General features: G+C 46.7%; 1 protein-coding gene across 3 annotated transcripts in view; it reads left to right on the top strand.

The window, feature by feature from the left end:
- The window catches only part of ANAPC11 (anaphase promoting complex subunit 11), a 101,424-nt gene extending 76,390 nt beyond the window's left edge, over positions 1–25,034 (top strand). The window contains exons 1-3 of one of the 3 annotated variants that reach the window (XM_068263220.1): positions 4,745–4,877; positions 4,967–5,085; positions 19,773–19,957. In XM_068263220.1, the coding sequence (XP_068119321.1) occupies positions 4,977–5,085; positions 19,773–19,918 (255 nt within the window). In that variant the 5' untranslated portion in view covers positions 4,745–4,877; positions 4,967–4,976 and the 3' untranslated portion in view covers positions 19,919–19,957. The other 2 variants (XM_068263221.1, XM_068263219.1) reach the window with 2 other exon arrangements.
- The last annotated feature ends 1,401 nt before the right edge of the window (positions 25,035–26,435 follow it).

The raw sequence follows: 26,435 nt of genomic DNA, 5'->3' as shown, positions 1-26,435 counted from the left end.
GATCTGCGACTGCAAGACTAGTAGCCTAAGCCCATATACACTAAGGGGGGGATCTGGTCTTGTATATGTAGGCAGATCCCCCCTTTAGTGTATATAGGCTTAGGCTACTAGTCTTGCAGTCGCAGATCCCCTTTTAGTGTATTTAGGCAGCAGATCCCCCCGCCATCCCCCCCCCCATTAGTGTATGTGTGTGGTGCACTCACACGCGAAGAGGATGAATGTGGGGGGGGCACCAAAATCTGGTTACGCTCAGGGCGCTGTGAAACCTAAGGCCGGCCCTGCACACACACACACACCTTCCGGTATACACCCTGCCTGTAGTATAACTATATATCCTGCCCCTGCACAACCATTATCCTTCTTTTATACCCTACTGTGGTATAAAACAGGAAAAAAGGGACTGCTATAACCTCCCCAACCCTTAACCGACCCCACCTAATGTGATAGCCTAATAGCGGGCAGCGGGCCCTTTGCAACTAATAGCGGGCCCTTTGCCACTATTAGCAGCCACAGTTTGCATAGCAGGAAGCCTTGAATTAGATGATGATTACAATAAAATATGTATATATTAAGTTTAAATAGTAATTCAAAGTTATATAGTAGTTATTTAAATTAAAATAAAATGGTCATATTTTAATGTTGTAACTATATGCTATATTATTTCCACCACTAGGTGGAGTGCTGAAGCAAGTTTTGTTAACAGGCCTTTCATTCATTTACTGGTGACTTAGCCCGTTTAAAAACGGGCAAGGTCCGTCAAGCGGCCCATGCGCACACCTGTGCACACGCAGCCGTCCGCCCCCTGGCTGTCCTGCTCCGTCCAAAGGGTGTCCCTGCTGCACATGCGCAGTAGCGCAAGCGCAGGGACACACACGGACGCGGAGACAAAGGGCACTTTTACACTTAATCAGTTGGTATGCGTTAGTACGCGCTAGGGCCTGCACACACTGCTGCGCTTTTCAAATCGCACGCGCTTTTTAATCGCAAGGTCTTTTGAAAAATAATGAGAATCGTGAAGACCTGTACACACTGGTGCGATGCGCTTTTTCTATTCTTATGAAGGCTTGCGATTTTAAAGTCGCATGCGATTTTAAAAGCGCAGCAGTGTGTACAGGCCCTTAGTGTGCGTTGGTACGCGTTTTTTCCATAGCAGTGAATTGGGAAAAAGATTTCAGTTAAACGTGTTAAGTGTGAAAGGTGCCATAGGAAAACATGGGACTTACTATGAAAATCAGTTTTCTTTCCGTTATAACTGAGAGCAACTGATTACGTGTAAAAGGGCCCAAAGGGGTTTTATTATGTAGGATTTTTTTCCTTCTTCCTCAGTAAGAGCTCATCCAATCAGCAGCAAAGAACAACCAGGCAGTTTTATTCAGTCAGTATACACCCTAGACAGAGAATTATAACATATTTCGTTAGAGGAGATTCTTAGCTTTCATTTGATATATGTCACGTGGGGGTTCTTTCAGGAATGCAGAAATTTGTTTCGTTTTGCACTGAGGAAAATTTGTCTATGGGGATTTCCAGTGGGTCCCTAAAGTAGACTAGCTCCGCTGCATTGTAGAGTCAGTGCTGCTCTGTCCTTTGTATTCCCCAGCCCTCCTGTGTGTTTCCTGTCTCTTGTCCCCCTGTGTGTCCCTAGCCCTCCCTTGTGTCTCCTGTCGCTTGTCCCTCTGTGTGTCCCTAGCCCTCCCTTGTGTCTCCTGTCGCTTGTCCCTCTGTGTGTCCCTAGCCCTCCCTTGTGTCTCCTGTCTCTTGTCCCCCTGCCCGCTTGTGTGTCCCTAGGCCTCCCTTGTGTCTCCTGTCTCTTGTCCCCGTGTCCCTAGCCCTCCCTTGTGTCTCCTGTCTCTTGTCCCCCTGCCCTCCTGTGTGTTCCTAGGCCTCCCTTGTGTCTCCTGTCTCTTGTCCCCCTGCCCTCCTGTGTGTCCCTAGGCCTCCCTTGTGTCTCCTGTCTCTTGTCCCCGTGTGTCCCTAGCCCTCCCTTGTGTTTCCTGTTTCTTGTCCCCGTGTGTCCCTAGCCCTCTCTTGTGTCTCCTGTCCCCCTGCGTGTCCCTAGCCCTCCCTTCTCCTGTCTCTTGCTCTCCCTTTGGTCTCCGGTCTCTTGTCCCTCTGCCTTGTGTGCTCCCTAGCCCTCCTGTGTCTCCTGTCTCTTGGTTCTCTGCCTCCTGTGTGTTCCCGTCCTCCTGTGTGTCCTGTCACTTGTCCCCCTGCCTTCCTGTGTGTCCCTAGCCCTCCTACGTGTCCTGTCCCTTGTCCCCCTGCCCTCCTGTGTGTCCCCAGCCCTTCCATGTGTCTCTTGTCTCGTCCCTCTGTCTCCTGTGTGTCCCTAGCCCACCGTGTAGGGTTGCAGCGGTATACCAGTATGACAGCAGGCGCGTCATCAAAGGACGCACATTACCAGCCGCTCCTGCACAGACTGTAGCGATCCTCCTCCGTGAGCAGAAAGTAGCCTGGGGGATACGTTTTAATAATGGAGGGGGATGGAGAGGGGGACAAGAGGGAAACAGTGGCAGGGATATTTCCCAAATATGCAGACAGCAGCACCGCTCCCCCGCCTCCTCTGTATCGGCGCTACCCGCCCGCGTCCCTTCCCTCCAATCAGCGGGAGAGAAGGGACGCGGGCGGGTAGCGCAGATACAGAAGAGGCGGGGGAGCGGCGCTGACTGACACCGCATAGGTAAACATTGTACTGGCGACACGCTGTGTGTCGCTAGCACCGCGGAGGGGATATTGGCGCGCAGGGGGGTCCTAGAGGCACACCATGGGGCAACAGAGGCTGGTGTTAGTGTGCACTACCAGCCTCTGTGCCCCACTAACATAATTAAATCCCACCTCGGGTTCTCTTTAAAAACACTGCAATTCGGCCGTCAGCAATAGCTGGAAGCCGAATTACATCATTCCCCACCATCCACAGCGACCTGGAGAGGGAATAGTGTTTAATGCCGCCAGGACTTTTGCAGGAGCAGGATGAGCCATTTTACAGCTAAACGATCTCGCCAATAAACCCCAGGGACGGACGCCAGCAGCCCTCTGTCTGAACTGGACCATACCAACATTTAGGCCTAGTTCACACTACGCAACGCATATGGCCGTGCATTCAAGATGCAAGCACACCCGATCGCATGCCATCTGCTGCTGATCCCATTCATTACAGGGAATCGCATTGCACTGCTGCGCAGCACGCATAGTCTGAACGTCAGATGCACTACTGATATTCTTGCTGATCGCACACTATACGCGCTACCAAAATGCACATGGCAGCGCGTATAGTGCGAACGAGGCCTTAGTGAAGCAATACTGCATGTAGCATCCGTGTTTTCCCAGACACTACATGTAGCTTCTGAAGCCGGTTACATTCAAGAAATCCTCCCCTGGGGGTACTCACCTCGGGTGGGGGAAGCCTCCGGATCCTATTGAGGCTTCTCCCGTTCTCCTCAGTCCTACGGCGGCGGCGACAATCCTCCCGGAACGGCAGCAATGTATTTACCTCCCCGGCTCCAGCTCAGTATCGCATACCTCCCAACTTTTTGAGATGATAAACTGGGACACTTAAGCCACACCCCCAACCACACCCCTAGTCAAATATATATATATATATATATATATATATATATATATATATATATATATATATAAATCAATCTGCATAAATTAATAATAGGTCATTTATTAAAAAAATGTCGGAGAGAAGGGTCAGGGTGCCCATGGGTGTGGAGGGGAAAAAGAGAATCGAGGCGCCAGCCGGCGGATGCGGTGTGTTGTGCGGGATGCGGGTTTGGTATAAGATTGTCCGTCCCTCCCTCCCTTCCTCCGCATGTGGCCCCCAGTGTCCCCCTGTATGCAGAGATAACAGCGCAGCGGAGCGGGCAGTCTTATCATTCATTCTCGCATCTCGGGCATCTGGTCTTCTCCGCTTCCTGTGACGTCACAGGAAGTAGATTGAAGCAAGATCGATGCCCGGGATGCGAGAATGAATGATAAGACTGCCCGCTCCGCTGCGCTGTTATCTCTGCATACAGGGGGACACTGGGGGCCACATGCGGAGGAAGGGAGGGAGGGACGGACAATCTTATACCAAACCCGCATCCCGCACAACACACCGCATCCGCCGGCTGGCGCGTCGATCCTTTCTTCACCTCCGCTGCCTGCCGGGACACAAGGGGGGGGTATCCCGGGACAGCGGGACCCCTCCCCCAACCCGTGACAGTCCCGACGAAATCGGGACGGTTGGGGCCCCTGGTATCGGCTCTACGGACGGAGATAGGCGAAAATAGCCGCTCTCCGTCGGGCCGCAGTAAAGCGGACCCGACGTGCTGAGAGCCGCAACAGCGCCCCCGCTGGAGCCAGGAGAGGTAAATAAATCAGCGCTTGTCAGGCTTGTCCAGGGAGAATTTTGGGACTCTTCATGGAAGCCAGTGCTGGACTGCCTGCAGCTACAGGAGTGGGGGAAGCTTCATTGGGACCCTGAGGCTTCCCCTCCCGAGGTAAGTACACCCCCAGGGGAACTTTTTTTTGTTACAGGTTCTCTTTCAGTATCTCACACCTCTAATAGCTTTTCTAAAAATTATCCCCCCTTTCTACAAACTTGCCAGCCCCGACCAACAACTGTAAACTACTGTCAGTTCACCCTACCCGCGCCTAACAGTTGCGTCACAGACAGTACGCACACACGCGCGCAGTTTCTGCATTAATGTAAGGCTCTGCCCACACCAAAGATGGCGCCACCGCTGACGTTCTACGCAGTCCTGCCCATAACAAACGTGTCCGCCGCAGAGCCTGCATAACCACGCCCGGTCAGACCTGCTCAATCAAGCGCTAAATGGCTCCATAGCGCTGGGAGGGGGAGACCTGAGCAATCGAGTTGGAGCTGTTGTCAGGTAATGGATGTGAAGGCGCACAGTTGGGGGAACGCTGATTACACTGGGGTTCAGCGCTGAGTGATGATCCTATTTTACTTTCTTTCTAGCGCTGATAACATGAAGGTCCACATAAAGTGCTGGCATGGGGTGGCTTCCTGGTCCTGGGTGGCCAATGATGACAATTGTGGCATCTGTCGTATGGCTTTCAATGGCTGCTGTCCTGATTGTGAGTACACTGACCCTAGCCCCTCTGTATGACCTAGTACACATGGCTCAGTATTCAGTCCTGACCCAATCTAATCATTGCAATTGGCTGTTAAATCTGATTCAGATCAGCCAGAAACAGCTGATAATGATTATTTGATTGTACACATGCAGGGTTGGGGCTGTAAGAGGGTAGGAGGGAAAAGGGTTGAACTTGGTCCCCCGCAGACGTCCTGTGCCCACGCAGCCACTAGTGATGGGTCGTTCGCGAACGAGCCGGCTCCAAGAGCCGGCTCTTTGCTGCGAACGACAAGAGCCGGCTCTCAGTTTTAAAAGAGCCAATGCCTCAGCCGCCCTACAGAGCTCTGCTTTGCTCTGTAATAAAGGGTGCTGAGGCATGCTGGGAGATGTAGTCCTCCTCTTCCAGCTTGTAGGAGTGTATGGGGCGGAGCAGAGCAGTAGCAGGTGGGAATGCCCCATTCCGAGAAGCAGTCTGGAGTTGTCATGGAGACGGGGGCGGGGCTTTTACTCCAATTCTGAGTGGTGTCTAGTGATATGTAATGAAGAGCCGATTCAGAGCCGTAAGAGCCGGCTCTTTGATGGGAGCCGATTCAGAAGAGCCGATTCTCCTAAAAGAGCCGGAATTCCCATCACCAGCAGCCACTCACCGATGCTCCATTCCCTGCCGCCGGCTCACTTCCGGAATTTTGCAGTGTTAAAGTTGCAGAAAACTACTGGGTACTTATCCGTTAGTCCGTTAGCCGGGCGCATCTGGCAGGTGGCGCTGTTGTTGCTAATTTCAATATTAATTACTTCACGTAACAAAACTGTGAATGAAAACGCCGCGGGTGGCGCTAATTGCATTCATAGTGAAGATAACAATATGTGTATTAAAAAAGTGATTTAATTAAATGAGAAATAAGTCGGCGGGAATGTAACAGATCAAGCCGCCGGCTTCGTGTCTCGCTCTCCTCCCCTTTGCCCTCTCTCGTATAGAGCCCCATGCGTGTCCCCCCAGAGTCGTTCGGCGCGGCAGGCAATCCTGCCTGTTTTATTGCGATGAATGACTCTGGGGGGACACGAGTCGTCTTCCCCCCCCCCCCCCCCCAGGGCTGCCAGTGTTGTATACGAGAGAGGGCAAGGGGGATGAGAGCGAGACACGAAGCCGGCGGCTTGATCTGTTACATTGCCGCCGGCTTATTTCTCATTTAATTAAATCACTTTTTTAATACACATATTGTTATCTTCACTATGAATGCAATTCGCGCCACCCGTGGCGTTTACATTCACAGTTTTGTTGCGTGAAGTAATTAGCATTGAAATTAGCAACAACAGCGCCACCTGCCGGATGCGCCCGGCTAACGGATAAGTACCAACTACTGCGCCTGCGCAGCCGCATCCTTGTTCCCACACTGCGCAGGTACAGACTTTTCTGTGCAGTACGCTCCTGGTGACGATTCTGGTGACGTCAGTGGGTGTGAGGACACAGCTGCGCTGGCGCAGTGGTTTTGCAACTTTACAGTTGCAAATTCTGGTAGTGAACCAGTGGGAGGGACCTGAGCATCGGCGAGTCACTGCGTGAGTACTGGACGTCTACGGGGGGACCAAGAACCATATTGCTTTTCTTGAAAGTGCTAGGGGACCGAACTAGCAAAATTAAATACAGTTTTTGCTGATTGCGTTAGGTATACTATAATAATAAATATAATATACCGTGTGCAGTTAGCACAGTGGCAGCTGCTTATTCAGTGCCTGTTGCTACTGCTGGTCCCTGCATGGGGCACTGTAGCTATAGTGGTTTGCAAAAGTATTCGGCCCACTTGAAGTTTTCCACATTTTGTCATATTACTGCCACAAGCATGAATCAATTGTATTGGATTCCATATGAAAGACCAATACAAAGTGGTGTACACGTGAGAAGTGGAACGAAAATCATACAGGATTCCAAACCTTTAAAAAAAAATACTGCAAAGTGGGGTGTGCGGAATTATTCAGCCCCTTTTGGTCTGGGTACAGTCCCATAGACATTGCCTGATGAGTGCTAATGACTAAATAGAGTGCGCCTGTGTGTAATCTGTCAGTACAAATACAGCTGGTCTGTGACGGCCTCAGAGGTTGTCTAAAGGTAGCCATACACTGGTCGATTTGCCATCAGATTCGACCAACAGATAAATCCCTCTCTGATCGAATCTGATCAGAGAGGGATCGTATGGCTGCCTTTACTGCAAACAGATTGTGAATCGATTTCAGCATAAAACCGATCATAATCTGTGGAGTTGTCACCACCGCCAGCTATACATTACCTGATCTGGCCGGTGCGGCTCCCCCGGTCTCCGCTGTCTTCTTCTCCGCACTGGTCTACGGTCCGGCTGGCTTGCTTCACTGAGCTTCCTGCCCAGGGGAAGTTTAACTTCCTGCCGGGACAGGAAGTTCAGTGAAGCTGCAGCCATGGAGCCCGGAGCGGAGAAGAAGACAGTGGAGACCGGGGGAGTCGCGCCGGCTGGAACAGGTAATGTATCTCCGCTGTATCTCCGCACGGACGAATTGACGGGAACTATTGATTTTGGACGGAAATCGATCGTTCTGTCAGCGTTTACGCAACAATTTCACAGCAGATTCTATCACCGTGATCGACTCTGCTGTATATTGGCGGGAAAATTGTTAGGTGTATGGGCCCCTTAACCACCCTGGCGTTCTATTAAGATCGCCAGGGCGGCTGCGGGAGGGTTTTTTTTAAATAAAAAAAAAACTATTTCATGCAGCCAACTGAAAGTTGGCTGCATGAAAGCCCACTAGATGGCGCTCCGGAGGCGTTCTTCCGATCGCCTCCGGCAGCCAGAAGTAACACGGAAGGCCGCAATGAGCAGCCTTCCGTGTTTGGCTTCTCCTGTCGCCATGGCGACGAGCGGAGTGACGTCATGGACGTCAGCCGACGTCCTGACGTCAGCCGCCTCCGATCCAGCCCTTAGCGCTGGCCGGAACTATTTGTTCCGGCTGCGCAGGGCTCAGGCGGCTGGGGGGACCCTCTTTCGCCGCTGCTCGCGGCGGATCGCCGCAGAGCGGCGGCGATCGGGCAGCACACGCGGCTGGCAAAGTGCCGGCTGCGTGTGCTGCTCTTTATTTGAGCAAAATCGGCCCAGCAGGGCCTGAGCGGCAGCCATCGGCGGTGATGGACGAGCTGAGCTCGTCCATACCGCTAAGATGGTTAAGAGAATATTGGGAGCAACTACACCATGAAGTCCAAAGAACACACCAGACAGGTCAGGGATCAAGTTATTGATAAATTTAAAGCAGGCTTAGGCTACAAAAAGATTTCCAAAGCCTTGAACACCCCACAGAGCACTGTTCAAGCGATCATTCAGAAATGGAAGGAGTATGGCACAACTGTAAACCTACCAAGACGAGGCCATCCACCTAAACTCACAGGCCGAACAAGGAGAGCGCTGATCAGAAATGCAGTAAAGAGGCCCATGGTGACTCTGGACGAGCTGCAGAGATCTACAGCTCAGGTGGGAGACTCTGTCCATAGGACAACTATTAGTCGTGCACAGCGCAAAGTTGGTCTTTATGGAAGAGTGGCAAGAAGATAGGCATTGTTAACAGAAAGCATAAGAAGTCCCGTTTGCAGTTTGCCACAAGCCATGTGGAGGACACAGCAAACATGTGGAAGAAGGTGCTCTGGTCAGATGAGACCAAAATGGAACTTTTTGGCCAAAATGCTATGTGTGGCGGGAAACTAACACTGCACATCACTCTGAACACACCATCCCCACTGTCAAATATGGTGGTGGCAGCATCATGCTCTGTGGGTGCTTCTCTTCAACAGGGAAGCTGGCCAGAGTTGATGGGAAGATGGATGGAGCCAAATACAGGGCAAACTTGGAAGAAAACTGCTTGGAGACTGCAAAAGACTTGAGACTGGGCAGAGGTTCACCTTCCAGCAGGACAACGACCCTAAACATAAAGCCAGGGCAACAATGGTATGGTTTAAAACAAAACCTATCCATGTGTTAGAATGACCCAAAGTCCAGATCTAAATCCAATCGAGGATCTGTGGCAAGATCTGAAAACTGCTGTTCACAAACGCTGTCCATCTAATCTGACTGAGCTGGAGCTGTTTTGCAAAGAAGAATGGGCAAGGATTTCAGTCTCTAGATATGCAAAGCTGGTAGAGACACACCCTAAAAGACTGGCAGCTGTAATTGCAGCAAAAGGTGGTTCTACAAAGTATTGACTCAGGGGATTGAATAATTACGCACACCCCACTTTGCAGTTATTTAAAAAAAATGTTTGGAATCCTGTATGATTTTCATTCCACTTCTCACATGTACACCACTTTGTATTGGTCTTTCACGTGGAATTCCAATAAAATTGATTTGTGTTTGTGGCAGTAATATGACAAAATGTGGAAACCGGTAAGGGGGACCAATACTTTTGCAAACCACTGTAAGACCTGTGGGCCGCATGGAATTTACAAATGGGGAGAGCTTTGGGGGCCACCAGAAATGGCTTGATGGCCGCATTTGGCCCCCTTTGGACATTACAAACTTTGGACATGCCTGCTATACAGGGACTGTTAACTAGTGTTGACACCTTCGGCATTTTCGGATTTTGAACTTTTTTTTTTTTTCTCAATTCTGCTGATCAGGACTTCTCGTTCATGCGCACCGCAGCAGGGCATGTGAACTCGCCCTTGTTGCTGCCCTCCGCATCGCCCCCCAGCTCTCAGGTGGAGGGCAATGGTATGGTACAGTTACAGCCTAGTGAGAGCAGACACTGTCCGTTCTCATAGGCTTTCATCACACCAGTCAGCATCCGCTTCCCGTTCTGTGTCCGAAACATTGGTACCGGTCGCAAATTCGCATTCTGTTCCCGTTACGATCTGCTTTATGTGAGATGTGTAAACCGTCCTATTCTTAACATAAGATCCGTTTACACATTGATTTCCGTCCCGCTGAAAAGGCTGAACTAAACCCATTTGATTCCGCCGCAGAGAATTCTGGGGTTTGACGTTCTTTCTGTATGACGTGTGAGGACATGAAATGAATACAATTCAACCCATTGAGAAATGTCAGTGCTTTCGGTGGCAACACAACCTGGGGGCAGGAAATCCCACAGACAGAAGATGATACAGTGTGTCCTGTTGTATGTATGATTGCCTTGGGGCTGCTTCGTTTTGGAGGATTGGCGTAATTGTCACTGCAGTTATCCTTTAATATGTTTTGACTCATTGATGCAATGTATGTATGTAGATTCCGTGCTCTGACTCATCTGGTATTCATGTTCCAGCTGTGAATCAAAGGCTCTTATTTAACCACTTCACCACTGAGGGGTTTTACCCCCTGACCACCAGAGCAATTTTCACCTTTCAGCGCTCCTTCCATTCATTCGTCTATAACTTTATTATTACTTATCCCAATGAAATGAACTATATCTTGTTTTTTTCGCCCCCAATTAGGCTTTCTTTAGGTGGGACATTATGCCAAGAATTATTTTATTCTAAATGTGTTTTAATGGGGAAATAGGAAAAAATGTGGGAAAAAATTATTATTTTTCATTTTTCGGCCATTATAGTTTTTAAATAATGCATGCTACTTTAATTTAAAACCCATGAAATGTATTAACCCATTTGTCCCGGTTATAAAACCATTTAAATTATGTCCCTATCACAATGTTTGGCGACAATATTTTATTTGGAAATAAAGGTGCATTTTTTTCAGTTTTGCATCCATCCCTAATTACAAGCCCGCAGTTTATAAAGTAACAGTGTTATACCCTCTTGACATAAATATTTAAAAAGTTCAGTCCCTAAGGTAACTATTTATGGTTTTTTTTTTATTATTGTATTTTTTTTTTTTTTTTTTTTTTTTAATTACAAAAAAAAATAAAAATTGGGGAGTGTGGGAGGTAATGAGTTAATTTATTGTGTAAATGTAATGTTTGTATATGTAAAATGCTTTTAGGGTGTAGTTTACTATTTGGCCACAAGATGACCACAGTGAGTATGTTTACATGCGACCTGTAAGCGACCGGAAGGACGCTTACAGGAAGCAGTAGGAGGCTGGGAGACTCACAATGATCTCGCTGTTTCTGAAAGAAGCAGCAGATCATTGCGGGGGCTAGATCAACGAACGGGAATGGATTTTCCCGTTCAATGATGAGCGGGCGGCGGCGTGCACGAGCGGCGGGTGCGCGCGCACGAGCGGCGGTAGCGCGGACAGCGGCGGGAGCGCGGAAGGTACGGATTTCTCCGTCCCTGGTTTTTTAGGGGGGAAGAAAGGGGCGGAGAAATTCGTACCGCCGGGGGTAAAGTGGTTGGTTAAGGTTGGAATTTTAGCCTAGTTTTATTACAGGCCAAGTAAATGTTTTACTATTAAGGGCTCAGGGGTCTTACAAACACAACAGTATACAGATGGAGGTATTGCTCGCTGCCGATATTATGCTTATTTATTATTGATGATGATCATTGTCTTCTCTGCTGTGATAGCTCTTCCTGCAGCTCAGGGGTTTCCATACTTCTGCTGTTGGGATTGGATAAATGCACTTTCTGGTTGCGGGAGAGTTCATATCGGTGGGGGCCATGAAGAGCAGTGGGTGGGACCACCCTTAAAGGGAGCCTGACGTGGGCTCAAAAAAGTAGGCTACCTGATACGCAGGGCTGATTGGATCAGGTAGCCGCAAAAACTGCCGCTCCTGTGGACCGCAATGGCCCACTTTCACTTTCATGACCTATAGGTCCCAATCCTGTAAGGAGAGACTGTGTGTGTCTCAATGTGTGCAGGAAGGTGGGGGAGTGGCAGGGGGTGTGGCCAATGAGAAACCCTGCAGGAATGCCCCTGGGGGGTGTTGTGAAAAGGGAATACCTCCCCCTGTGTTTACCTTGGAGATAGTGACAAATATTGTCTCTAATCTTGGGGAGGGGCAGAGAGCGGCGGTGCGATGAGGCAGACAACATGCCTCTGTCCCATGTGCCCACCTCAGGTTCTCTTTAAAGTGGACCTGAACTCTTGCACAGGATACAAGGATGACAAGGAGAAATGCACCCTGAGCTGTGTCAGCACAGGAATTTGGCAGTCCTCTGCATATGTAAACTCATTAGGTTTACTCTTTGGTTGCTTCCATGAAAGCAGGAAGTAGACACACTGCGGATTTATTGCAGGAGTCCTCTAAGCTGTAACAAAGAAATGTTTTTTTTTTTTTTTTTTTTCTTTCTTGAAAGGACAACTGATATAAGAAGGATATGGAGGCTGCCATAATTATTTCCTTTCAAACAATACCAGTTGCCTGGCAGTCCTGCTGATCTATTTGGCTGCAGTAGTTTCTGAATTAACACCAGAAACAAGCATGCAGCTAATCTTGTCAGATGTGACAATACTGTCAGAAACACCTGATCTGCTGCATGCTTGTTCAGGGGCTATGGCTAAAAATATTAGAGGCAGAGGATCAGCAGGACAGCCAGGCAACTGGTATTGCTTACCCTTCCTGGCGGGAAGGTCAATGACGTCACAGCGTCGGTGGCGTCATCCGGCGCGTTGCCATGGCGACGGGGGAAGCCCTCCAGGAAATCCCGTTCTTTGGGCACAGCGGCTATTATGTAGCGATCCCTGGGCTCGCCACATAATTTGAAAAAAAAAAATAAAAATTTAAAAACTGCTGCACCGCCCCCTGGCGGTTTTTAATAGACTGCAAGGAGGGTTAAAGGGAAAATAAAGTGAGATCTAAAGGCTGCCATATTTATTTCCTTTTTAAACCATGCATATTTCCTGTCTGTCCTGCTGATCTAATACTTTTGGCCACAGCCCCTCAACAAGCATGCAGATCAGGTGCTCTGACTGAAGTCTGACTGGATTAGCTGCATGCTTGTTTCAGGTGTGTGACAGGCACACTTCAGCACCAGGTGCTGCCTTCCTCGCAGCTGCTGTCTGTTGTGCAGCATGCTCTGCACAGCTCCTGATGCCTGTCACATGACATGCACCGCGCCTGATGCCTGTCACATGACATGCAAGGGGAGCCTACGGAGGACGCAGTATAGCTGGTATCTGTAAGGAGAGGACAGCACCCAGTGCTGTGGTATATCTGCTCTGTATAACTGGGATAGAGACGGGCACCTGGGAAATTGCTGGCTGCTTGATTTCCATTGAGCTGTGATTGTACCGTATTATCATTAGCCCGCGTGTATGGAGGTTCTTTATGCATGGAGTTGGCATTTTCACTGCGTGTCTGTCTGGGTTTTCTGCAGGCATTCTGGTTTCCTCACATATCCCCAAAACATACTGATAAGTTACTCATCCCGTTCTCCTCTCTCCACCGCCCCCCCCCCCCCCCCCCCCCACTACCACCAAACACCCACACATTGATCTAAAGGTGCCCAAATACTTGTTGGATTTTGTTCCCCCTGCAGACTCGATCACAGTGAGCGAATATGCCAGAGATTGATGCCACAACATGGCTGCCCAGTTGTCATTTCAGCCAATTTCCAGCTGCAGCCAATTAAAACTACAGAATCACGCTGGCCTGAATTACCTCGCTCAAGAGATCGGGTGTGCAGCAGTAGTGTCAGACCCCCGGCTGGTGCATTTTTAGGGAGAAGCCAATTAACTTATCTGTATGTTTTTGGGATGTGGGAGGAAGCTGGAGTGCCCGGAGGAAACCCACGCAGACACGGAGAGAACATACACCTTGCTGCCAAGATTTTTATCAGAAAAGGATCTTTCTCACAGTCAAATCTGGTGGCCGTTAGTGAATGGCCACCTAAATGCTGGAAATACACGATGCGTTTTTTTCCCGTCGATTTTTCGTCCGATCTTCGTTTTTTGTTTTTCCCACTCGATTTTCCACTTGATTCCCTTATCTTTTCTTAGCTATTTCCATTCACTTCTATGAGAAATCGATGAGAAAAACAATCAAGAATAAGATCTGACGTGTCGGAAATTATCTATCGAACCATCTATCTGCCGAAAAAAAACGTATGGTGTATTCCCATCATTAGACTATTAGGTGGACTCTTAACTATAGTAGGACAGTCAGCAGTGTTCTCCCCAGAATTTTTTTCCAGCCGGGTGGCATGAAAAAATAGCTGGGTGGGGCGTGCTGAGAGAATGCAGGTCCGGTGCTTCTGCGCACAACTCTGCTTACAGCATAGGAGGAGGTGAGCCGATGACAGCCGGGTGCTCACCAAAACTAGCTCGGTGGAGCACCCGGCTAAAAAAGCCTGGGGAGAACACTGGTCAGTGACTTGACTATGTACCCTGTAAAGTGCTGCAGGAGATGTCACTGCTGTATAAGTACATAAAAATAATATGGTAGGACACTACACTATGACTATGGTAGGATTAGATTGTGAGCTCCTCTGAGGACAGTCAGTGACATGACTATGCACTCTGTAATGTGCTGCAGAAGATGTCAGTGCTATATAAATACATAATAATAATATGGTAGGACACTACACTATGACTATGGTAGGAATAGATTGTGAGCTCCTCTGAGGACAGTCAGTGACATGACTATGTACTCTGTAATGTGCTGCAGAAGAGGTCAGTGCTATATAAATACATAATAATAATATGGTAGGACACTACACTATGACTATGGTAGGAATAGATTGTGAGCTCCTCTGAGGACAGTCAGTGACATGACTATGTACTCTGTAATGTGCTGCAGAAGAGGTCAGTGCTATATAAATACATAATAATAATATGGTAGGACACTACACTATGACTATGGTAGGATTAGATTGTGAGCTCCTCTGAGGACAGTCAGTGACATGACTATGCACTCTGTAATGTGCTGCAGAAGATTTCAGTGCTATATAAATACATAATAATAATATGGTAGGACACTACACTATGACTATGGTAGGAATAGATTGTGAGCTCCTCTGAGGACAGTCAGTGACATGACTATGTACTCTGTAATGTGCTGCAGAAGAGGTCAGTGCTATAAAAATACATAATAATAATATGGTAGGACACTACACTATGACTATGGTAGGAATAGATTGTGAGCTCCTCTGAGGACAGTCAGTGACATGACTATGTACTCTGTAATGTGCTGCAGAAGATGTCAGTTCTATATAAATACATGATAATAAATTGGTTGGACATTAGACCGTTAGAGATTACTGTTCCTGCTGGCAGGAGTAGTACTAATTTGATTGGCTTTATTAGCTTTGTATTCCATGGAGCAGTACACAATTAGCTGCAGAAGCGTTGTGAAAGAAATTAGAGCAGTCATGATGTAATACTGAATGATGCAAGTTGTCGAGCGCCTAAACAATCGATATGAAGCAAATCAACTGGCTTTTAGGATTAAAGGGGATCTGAACTCAGAACTTCCTCTCTGCGCTAAAATATAAGCAACAGCATAATAACCTTTAAGGAAAGACATTTCTTTGTTGCAGCTGATACAAATCCTGCAATACATCTGCAGTGTGTCTACTTCCTGCTTTCATGGAAGCAGACATAGGGTTAACATCTTGTTAAACCATGTTTACCAATTAGCTGCTCTGCCGTGGCAGTCAGCTGACACAGCTGATGGATCACAGTAAGGCCTCTTTACCACCAGGACGTTGCGTTTTAGGGGATGTTATAGGTCGCATAACGTGCCCCTAACGCAATGCATGGTGGTGTTGGTGGAGGACGCTACCTAGAGCTGCGTTATGCAGCTCTTGGTGCGCCTGCTCTGTGCTATGGATGCGAAGACCATGTGATCCACATCACGTGGTCCCGCCAGCCAATCGCAGCAAAGAGCGGCCGCTCCAGGAAGTAAACGCTGCACGTCACTGAGTACAGTGAATATTAATTAGCCATGTGGCTGGCCGCGGAGGAGGCCTCCTCCTCCAACATTACTGAGCATGTGCAAGCAGTCTAACGCGGCTTAGCCCAGTATAACGTACAGCATGCAGCACTTTCATTTGACGTGCTGCGTTACACTGTAACGTAATGTGGGCACTGTGAACAGCCCATTGATTTTTCATTGCTGTGAGTTGGGCTGCGTTACAGGCTGCTCTAACGTGCCCCTGTAACGTCCCACTGTGAAAGCAGCCTAAAACTTGTTTTAGAGAAGCTAAACTCTCTAAATACATACAGGGTGCATTTCTCTATGTTTTTTTTTTCTGTCCTGTGCAAGAGTTCAGGTTCATTTTAGCAGCAGGGTTGGTCGCACATCTTCAGCCATGATAGGTTCACTGTGAGCTCCCCTGGAAATTGTAAACATGCCGTTATAAGCATGTCTGCAGATTTACATCTCCTGATTACCTCTCGCAGCTGTTCCACACATCTTATCATACTGGAAATAATGTTTCCCAGCCCCTTCCCTCCTCTCTGCTGTAAGATATTACCATCCGCGTCTATTGTCCATAAAGGGACTTCCCTTGTCTCACACCTAGTGAATATTTCAGGCATTATATTGGGCCCGGACTAATGACGCCAAAGACATGAATAAATGCGACTACAGTAGAATCCCTTTATAGTAAGCTCCAAGGGACCTGAGAAAGTAGTTTTCTATATCAGAAATTGCCATACGCACAAAGTATACCATAGTACAGTATCTTAATTCAGTCAATAATTGGAAGTCCTTTGTTCTTTTTAAGCCTACTTTCCCACCAAGACGTTGCGTTTTAGGGGATGTTATGGTCGCATTACGTACCCCTAAAGCAGGCTTTCTCAACCAGGGTTCCCTGGAACACCAGGGTTCCTCGAGTACTCTGCAAGGGTTCCTTGGCATTTTCCCCCATCGTGGGGGTAGTATAATAGAGCACATTATAATAGGTGATACTTCAACAAGAAGCACTAAATTGGGGGGTCAGGAGACAGTATAATGAGTGGTAGTGTAATAGGGGTAGTAAAATAAACAGCCACACAGACTTTTAAAGACCATGTCTCCTCCAAAATAAATGCAGGGGTTCCTCGAGATCAAAAAATTGTTTGCAGGGGTTCCCTGATATCCAAAAGTTATTTGCAGGGTTCCTCCAGGGTAGAAAGGTTGAGAAAAGCTGCCCTAAAGCAACGCCTGGTGGTGTTGAAGTTGGACGTCAGATTGAGTTGAGTTATGCAGCTCTCAAAGCAGCCGCTCCAGGTTAGTGATAGGAAGTCCGGATCTTTTTAAGGATTTGGATCATTTGAATCGGATCATTGAAAAGATCTGGATCTTTGAACCGAATCATTTGAATCATTTTACTAGGGAAGCAGACTGGGTGAAATGACTAGCAGGACAGGACTTTCCCTGCACTGTACATTCTGTATGTTCCTGTTTCCTCCAGACAGACATCCACTGTGAACCGAATCTTTCATTGTGGTGATTCGACTCACAAAAAAAAGATCTGGATCAAATGAACGATTCGTTCATGATCCGGACAACACTGCTGCCCCACCACAGTCACCACAATGCAGTGAATATTAATTAGCCATGTGGCTGGCTGCGGAGGAGGAGGGGAGACCTCCTCCTCCAACATTACTGAGCATGTGCAAACAGTCTAACGCTGCTTAGCCCAGTATAACGTACAGCATGCAGCACTTTGTTTAAACGTGCTGCGTTACTATGTAACGTAACGTGGGCACTGTGAACAGCACAATTGATTGTACAGTGCTGTGAGTTAGGCTGCGTTACTGGCTGCTGTAACGTGGGACTTTAACGTCCCACTGTGAAACCAGCCTAATGCTTCAGCAAGCGAGCACAGACAGTGTCTAAGCTAGATCACAATGCACTGTGCTCAATATGCTGGGATTTGCATGCAATAATCATGCAACAGCTTGCACAGGAAGCATAGGTCTCACCAGTTAATGCAGGTACAGTACTGATAATGTACTCCTCTGTGCAGCTTGGATGATACTGTAGCATTGCAGCCATGCACTAGCAAGTCACAGATGACAGGCAATTCCCTCAGTAATCAGGCAGCAGCTTACACAGGAAGCATAGGTCTCCCCAGTAGATGCAGGTACAGTACCAGTGTCCTCTTCCCCCCCCAGCTGGTGGCATGAAAAAGTAGCCGGGTAGGGCAAGATGAGAGAATGCAGGGCTGGCGCATCTGTGAGCAACTCTGCTTACAGCATAGGAGGAGGTGAGCTGAAAACAGCCGGGTGCTCACCAAAACTAGCCGGGTGGCGCACCCGGCTAAAATGAGCCTGGGGAGAACACTGCGGTACTGATAATGTACTCCTCTATGCACATTTCTGTGCAGCTTGGATGATACTGTGTCCAATGCAGCCATGCACAAGCAAGTCACATATGACAGGCAATTCACTCAGTACTCGGGCAGCAGCTTACACAGGAAGCATAGGTCTCACCAGTCAATGCAGGTACAGTACTGATAATGTACTCTTCTGTGCAGCTTGGATGATACTGTGTCATTGCAGCCATGCACACACAAGTCACAGATGACAGGCCATTCCCTCAGTAATCAGGCAGCAGCTTAAACACACAGGAAGCTCACTGGCTAATGCTTTTGAGTTAATCCACGCAGGCCCACTAGTGCAGATGGGGAGCAGGCTACAAGTGGCTGCCAGCTGTCCGCCAACCACAGCTCATGGGTCTCTCTTACTAATGTATGACACCGTGTGCCCGCTCCCTTTCCTCTATAGCTGGATGCTGGATATTACAGGTGCAGTGTTCTCCCCAGGCTCTTTTAGGCGGGTGCTCCACCCGGCTAGTTATGGTAAGCACCCGGCTGTCATTGGCTCACCTTCTCTTATTCTGTAAGCAGAGTTGCACACAGAAGCACCGGCCCTGCATTCTCTCATCTCACCCCACCCGGCTACTTTTTCATGCCACCCGGCTGGAAAACATTTCTGGGGAGAACACTGCAGGTGCCCCAAAAATAGGTCAACTTAAACAGAAGTTCTATTATATCAGGGTTTACTATGCCAGGCGTTATTCCCATATACTTATAATGGTGCTTGGCCGGGATCTGGACACTTAAGGTTGCCATACATCAGGCGACTATCAGATTCGATTAGTGCAATCAAACCGGATGAAAATCCGTGCCTCCAAGTGCATCCCCGACCGACAGTGCGACCAATTTCGGGACGAAAATTGGTTGCATTGTTCATTGCGAACGCTGCAATATGTTGGGACGACTTGCTCAATCGGGTGTGCGGCAGGAACGACGTGCAATTACAGGACGATCGAATGTGGAAAACCCCAGGTGCTGTCATTCCTCAACCTCCCCCCCCCCCCCCCCCCCCCCATGTTAAAACGTCCCCCCGGTGCCCAGTGCAAGGTATACATTACCTGTCCGCGGCCTCCGCTTGTCCCTCCGCTAGCAGGACGCACGTCAGACTGCATACACGCGACCACGTTACTAGGCAACCTTGTGGCTCGCGTGTTTGAAGAACAGAGTGTGCCCAGAGCCTGCGGTACAAGTGGAGGTCGCGGACAGGTAATGTACACCATGCACTGGGCACAGGGGGGCATTTAACATTGAGGGGACACCGGCGAGGTGGTCGCAAAACAGATTCTAGATCGATTTCAGCATGAAATTGATGGGGAATCGGCCTGTGGTGTATGGGCGGCCGACAGATCTCTCTCTCTTATCAGAATCGATTAGAGAGAGTTTGTTTCTTGGTGGAATCTGCTCATCATCACTACATGTATGGCTACCTTAAGTTTACTATGCCCGAATGTGTACTATGTCAGCGTTTTACTATAACGAGCTTATACTGTATGTGTTTTATACGTTCCATTCTCTGATGGTTCTCTCTCCTCTCCCTGCAGGTAAGATTCCAGGAGATGACTGCCCGCTGGTTTGGGGCCATTGCTCTCACTGCTTCCACATGCACTGCATCCTCAAGTGGCTGAACTCCCAGCAGGTGCAGCAGCACTGCCCCATGTGCCGGCAGGAGTGGAAGTTCAAGGAGTAGATGAAGAGTCCATGTACAAAATACAGATTTATAACCTGAGGCCTCTCCAGACAGTATGTTGTTTTTTTCTTGTTTAAAATAGAGTTGGGGTGAGTTATACTCACTCTAGATTTTTATTCCTTTGTCCTCCACTGTGAAGATTTGCCTTTACTTCCTGTCCGAGGGTCATCGAGAGGAGGCAATGAGGTGAAATCTCACCACTGGGTTTCCAGGGAATGTCTGCACTTCTGAAAGTGTTTCGTGGCCCCACAGACTTCCCTTACTCAAGGCACGCAATGGGATAGCTTTATATTACAACACCAAAAATATAAAGAATCGTTAAAGGACAACTATACAGCTATTGCAAAAAACTTTCAAATGTAAAACACATTTCTCCCAGAGTAAAATGAGCCATATATTACTTTTTTCCTATATCACTTATTGTAGGTAGTAAAAATATGACAGGTTTTGGACTAGTTTAGCTCCACATGGGGGATTCTCATGGTTTTATTTACAAAAACACTTACTGAACTTGAGAACTGCATTCGTTCAGTCCAAATACTATCTTCGTATAGATCCTTTCCGAGGAATGCTTTTGTAAAGAATGAAAGATAATACAGTAGAGTCCTGATTATCTGAAACTCAAAGGTCCATACTCGCTGCAAGATTTCCTTGTTTTGCCAAACGTTATTTTTTTGCCATATCGTGTAACCGTTGTTCAACGAAAATGTGTTAAACAATGGTTAAAGGTGGACGATGAACCGCAACGATTGTTCGTTTTGATCGACCGTGATGACTGATCACAAACGATCATTTACATTTTTGCTAAAACATTTTGTATAATTTAAACGACTGTTTTAAAGTGGTTTAAAACTCTGACAAAATTTTCAACAAAAATGTGTTTTCCTACTTTTTATAACCCATACAATTATCATATTTGCTTTTGTGCACAAGTATTATTATTATTATTCATTTAGATATTATAACTTCCCAAAGTTCAGTTAATTTACTTTGAAAACTACTGGTGCATTTTATTTATAACTATTGTCATTCTGTTGTAAATGCTGCCAGCAGTGATTTCTGACCTGTTTTTCACTGCAGCACTCATCAGCTGAAGTCCTGCACAGCCAGAGAATGTTTACATAAATGTATCAAGTAAAGAATGTGTACACAAGATAAGCTTAAAGTGAACCTCCAGACTAAAAATCGACTCAGCAGCACCGAAAAGGCTTGGTGTTTCTTTAACAGTTTCACAGCATCAGAACTTTGTTTCTCTTATACAAGCCTCATTTTTAGCTGCACAGAAGAAAACTGCCCGGGCAGTTTTCCTCTTATGCTGTGCAAAGCATGATGGGATTTCTGATGTTGTTGCTCTCGTTCTGCTTTTTTGGTGCAATTTTTTTTTTTACATTTTGAATTTGACATTTGAAGCCTAGTGTGTGCTGCTGGGAGGGGTTATCAGGACACAGGATAGTTGGAACTGTGTCTCTTGCTCCTTGTCACCTCCTTTCAACCAAAAAGATGGCTGCCCCCATGACAAAGATGGCAGCCCCCATGAATCACAAACATTTGCCTGTTCTTTTAAAACAGGGTGGGTAAGAGATTATATTACCTACCTATTCTAATTAACATAACTAATGTAACTTAATAACAGTATGTTTGTTTAGGCTGAATTTCCCCTTTAACAGCAGTTGGGATGGGGTTCTCCCTGCAGAAGAGTGAGCCCTGTGATGTAACCCTTTGAATGCTGTTTTACTAAAAAACAACAACGTGTGTAGAAATTCTGTGCAGAAATTCTAGGTTATATTCCGCCTAATGATCAGTCATGTCCCGTCATTTGCGTTACGTTGATCACGATAATGGCTTATTGGGAAACGGTGAAGTTCCCTGATCTAATCTTTCCGGGAGTGCTTGGCTTTAACCAGCTCTCTCAACCAACCAGCATAAATTGCCGGCAGCACTCACGGTGGTGAAGGCCAACTTCTAGGCTGTTTGTGGGTAGGGATGAGCCGAAATGTTCGCTTGCAAACACTGCATTGGGGAATGTCCCCTTGCTCACGTGGCCGCAGCCGGGAGTGCTATGCGTGACGTCATGTGCAAAGCGCTCCCAGCTGCGGGCACACAATCCACAATGCACAGCCCCCGGGAAAACCTCGGCACTGTATTGAGGAAGCTTGCGAACACAGAAGTGACCCAGAGGTCATTCCCCATGTAGTGTTCGCAAGCGAGCAGTTCGGGTCATCTCTATTTGTGGGCTCTGCTGTGGTTAAAGACTGGGTTCCACGGCTTTCCCACAGTTAAAGTGAACCTCCAGACTAAAAATCTACTCCGCAGCACTGAAAAGCCTTGGTGTTTCTTTAACAGGTTCACAGCATCAGAACATTGTTTTTCATAACCAAGCCTAATTTTTAGCTGCTTAGAAGCTAAGCTCCGCCCCATCAAAGAAAAGTGCCAGGCATTTTTCCCCTAATGCTGTGCAAAGCATGATAGGATTTCTGATCTCGTTGCCTAGCAACTGGGAGGGGTGATCAGGACAGTTGGAACTGGCTCATGCTCCCTATCACCTCCTTTCAACCAAAAAGATAGCTGCCCTCATGAAATCACAAACCTTTGCCTGTTATTTTAAAACAGGGTGGGTAAGAGATTATATTCCCGATCTATTTAACATAACTAATGTAACTTAATGACAGTATGCTTGTTTAGGCTGAAGTGTCTCTTTAACCACTTCACCACTGAGGGGTTTTACCCCCTGACCACCAGAGCAATTTTCACCTTTCAGCGCTCCGTCCATTCATTCGTCTATAACTTTATCATTACTTATCGCAATGAAATGAACTATATCTTGTTTTTTCCGCCACCAATTAGGCTTTCTTTAGGTGGGACATTATGCCAAGAATTATTTTTTTCTAAATGTGTTTTAATGGGAAAATAGGAAAAATGTGGGGAAAAAAATAATTATTTTTCAGTTTTCGGCCATTATAGTTTTTAAATAATGCATGCTACTGTAATTAAAACCCATGAAATGTATTTGCCCTTTTGTCCCGGTTATAAAACCATTTAAAATATGTCCCTATCACAATGTTTGGCGCCAATATTTTATTTGGAAATAAAGGTGCATTTTTTTTCCAGTTTTGCGTCCATCCCTAATTACAAGCCCATAGTTTATAAAGTAACAGTGTTATACCCTCTTGACATAAATATTTAAAAAGTTCAGTCCCTAAGGTAACTATTTATGTATTTTTTTTAATTGTAAATTTTTGAATTTTTTTTTTAATTACAAAAAAAAAAAAAAATGGGGAGTGTGGGAGGTAATGAGTTAATTTTTTGTGTAAAAATCATTTATTTGTATGTGAAAAATGTGTAGGGTGTAGTTTACTATTTGGCCACAAGATGGCCACAGTAACTTTTTGTTTTAATGCGACCTCCAAGCTTCCTTCCGGAAGCTTGGAGGAAGAATAAGGAGGCTGGACACGTGAGTTTTTTCTCACAATGATCGCGCTGCCCATAGGAGAGCAGCGGATCATTGTGGGGCTTAGATCAACGAACGGGAATGGATTTTTCCGTTCATTGATCTCCGGGCGAGCGGGCGGCGGCGTGTTTACTAGCGGCGGGCGGCGTGTTTACGAGCGGGAGCGCGGACAGCGTCGAGTACGTGGAAAGTACGGATTTCTCCGTCCCTGGGGGTTAAAGGATGGAAAAAGGGACGGAGAAATTCGTACGGGCGGGGGTAAAGTGGTTAATATATTTTCAATATCTATGGAGTGGGGAATACTGTAGTACTGTATTTTTAACATTGAGTCTCAAGCAACCAGAGAGCACACTTATCTGGCTTCGGCCAATCCCCACCGGTGCCGGATAACCAAGACTCTACTGTTCTGAGAATCCCCCATGAGGAGGTGGTCTAGTCCAAAACTACCTAGCGTAAGTGACAGCAACAAAGGAAAAAGGTAACTTATAGTGCATTTTAGTTTGGGAGAAATGTACATTTTATATCAATGCATTTTACATTTAACAATTTTCCACAATGGCGATCCTTTAGAGTACTTTTCTACCTCCTATTGGGTTTTAGTGCCAACATATGCAGAATATGTCTGCGTGGATGTTGGTCGTGGTTCCGTTGGCTGCTGCGATATCAAGCGCTCTTACTGCCGTGCAACTGATCGAGCCTTTGCCACTAATTGATCTTTTAAGAAAGGTCAGCCGGGTAACCATGTTGCGGTGCCATTTCTTTTCCCATTCGATACAATCATTGAGTAATGTATGGGCACCTTAACCCTTCCATCCTGTATTCAAAACCAATGAGAGATGTTCTGGGCGGAGAACCGCTTTACACAGGACTCCCTGATCTTCAGAGACCTATGAGATCTTGTGTATATTCTACACTTCTGTAAGTCATCCTCCCCGGCTACAGCCGATCGGTCCATCACTCCTTCTGAGCTTGGCCAGATGTCGAATCGCGGCCTCAGTGAAAGCAAGTGGCATGAGATCAGCTGAAATACCACGTCAACAGTTAACCACCCTCTGGACCAGTTACCAGTTCACAACATGCTCCGCCCTCTCAGAGCCCCGCTATACGAGAAGATAAAGACTGCTGCCTTCTTCCTGGAAGATAGAGACCCCACACTGACTGGACTCTGAGTGGTCTAACAACACATGCAGCTGCTGGAAAGGATGGAGGCGGGGTTATACATCATCCAATCAGCTTCCATCCACCAAGCGCAGGGAACACAACCCAGCTTGCATCTGGTTGCAGTCCACAGCAATATTTTTTTTTTCCATAAGTTGAAAGTTTTTTTCAAGATTAACGTTGTTTTTTATTATTTATCTTTCTTTTTTTTTCACCTCTTTCTGTTTCTTCCTGTCACATTTCCCTGTGTATATGTACAGCTTACAGATTTGTTATTATGAGTTTTCGTGGAAGCAGAGACAGCTGCAATTTTCATGTCTAAATTCAATAAAGCACCTTGACATCCTCCGTTCAGATTGCATTCCTCAGAATCTCCATATTAATCCGAGAAATGGAATTTGTGAAGATTTACTGCTGGCAGCTGATCTGCAAAGATGGCTTCCGCAGAGTAAACTGCTTAAAGAGAATCTGTACTGTCCGATTTGTACAATAAAAAACATACCAATCGAGTCACTGTGATCTCCTGGATCCCTCTGTGCCGTTTCCACCGCTCCCCGCCGCAGTCCTGGCTTTTAATCGCCAGTTTTAGGAAGTGTTTACAAACAAAAAACATGGCCGCTAACCAGGAAGTGATGTTTGTGTATGTATATATCATGTTACAGTATACTACAAGTTTTTATTACATTGTGAATTATCTGCGCTCCAGTCAGGGATTCTCACAGTTTGTGAGGCTCCCTCCCCCCTCCCTCAGCCTCACAAACTCAGGAAACTGAGAGCAGAGACTTGTCTGTGAGGGATAAACAAAGCGTGCGCACACACACGTGGGGGGGGGGGGGGGGGCGGGGGTTAGGGCGGTGAAGGAGGTGTGCATAACTTCTCCTTATCACAGCAGAGGCAGCACATTCCTCTCTGGGCTGACAAAACTTGACAGAGAAAAGAGGATTAGATATATTACAAAGACAGTGCAACTAGAAAAGGCTGCAGTAAGCCAGAACACATTAGAACAGGTATAGGAACTTGTAGGATAGAAGAAAAAAGGCTGACATTTTTGTTATAGAGTCTCGTTAAAGGAAAGATGCAAGCTGGAGATATATATATATATATATATATATATATATATATATATATATATATATATATATATATATATATATATATATATATATATATATATATATATATATATATATATATATATATATATATATATATTATACACACACACACACACACACACTTCCCTACTTACTCAGGGCTTCCTCCAGCCCCTGACAGCCGTCCTGTGCCCTCACCGCAGCCCCGCTTATAGCCAGCCTCCGGTGCAGATGCTGACCTCGCCAGCCAGTGAATAATTAAAAAAAAAAATACAATAAATAATAGAAAAAAATGTAGAATACTAATATTTACAAGCTGGGGTCAGCTGAAAGGTAACTACTGTATTAGCAGGTAGAGGAAACTCTGACCCCACTTTGCTAACTGGGCTGTGAGAGACTCCAGAGTGGTCGCATTTTAAATTGATAGACGGTGACTACAAATGGATGGATATCCCAAGTACTCCAAATAATGGATACTATAATGACTATAAGGGTGGGAGACGCAACAAATCATAAAATGGTTTAAATATGAAAAAGGTACCTCAAGCCTTCTACCCACAGATTTGCACAGCAGTGCGTCCTGGCCAGCAAATCCATTGCACAGTAAGTGTTTCCCTGCCCTTCTCACCTGCGGGGAAACACTGCTGATTTGTGCCAAATTTGTCACTAGTGGAAACAGACTCTTATAATTGACTCTTTTGATTATATTCCCTTTACAATTAAAGATACAACACATTGGGGCTGATTGATAAAGCATAACCGCAATTGGTAATGCTGAAAATAGCTATTCATAAAGGCTATTACCGCATGGAAAGCT

Source organism: Hyperolius riggenbachi, chromosome 12, assembly GCF_040937935.1.
Source record: "Hyperolius riggenbachi isolate aHypRig1 chromosome 12, aHypRig1.pri, whole genome shotgun sequence".
In the NCBI taxonomy this organism is placed as follows: Eukaryota; Metazoa; Chordata; class Amphibia; order Anura; family Hyperoliidae; genus Hyperolius; species Hyperolius riggenbachi.
This window is presented reverse-complemented; position numbering and strand designations above follow the sequence as displayed.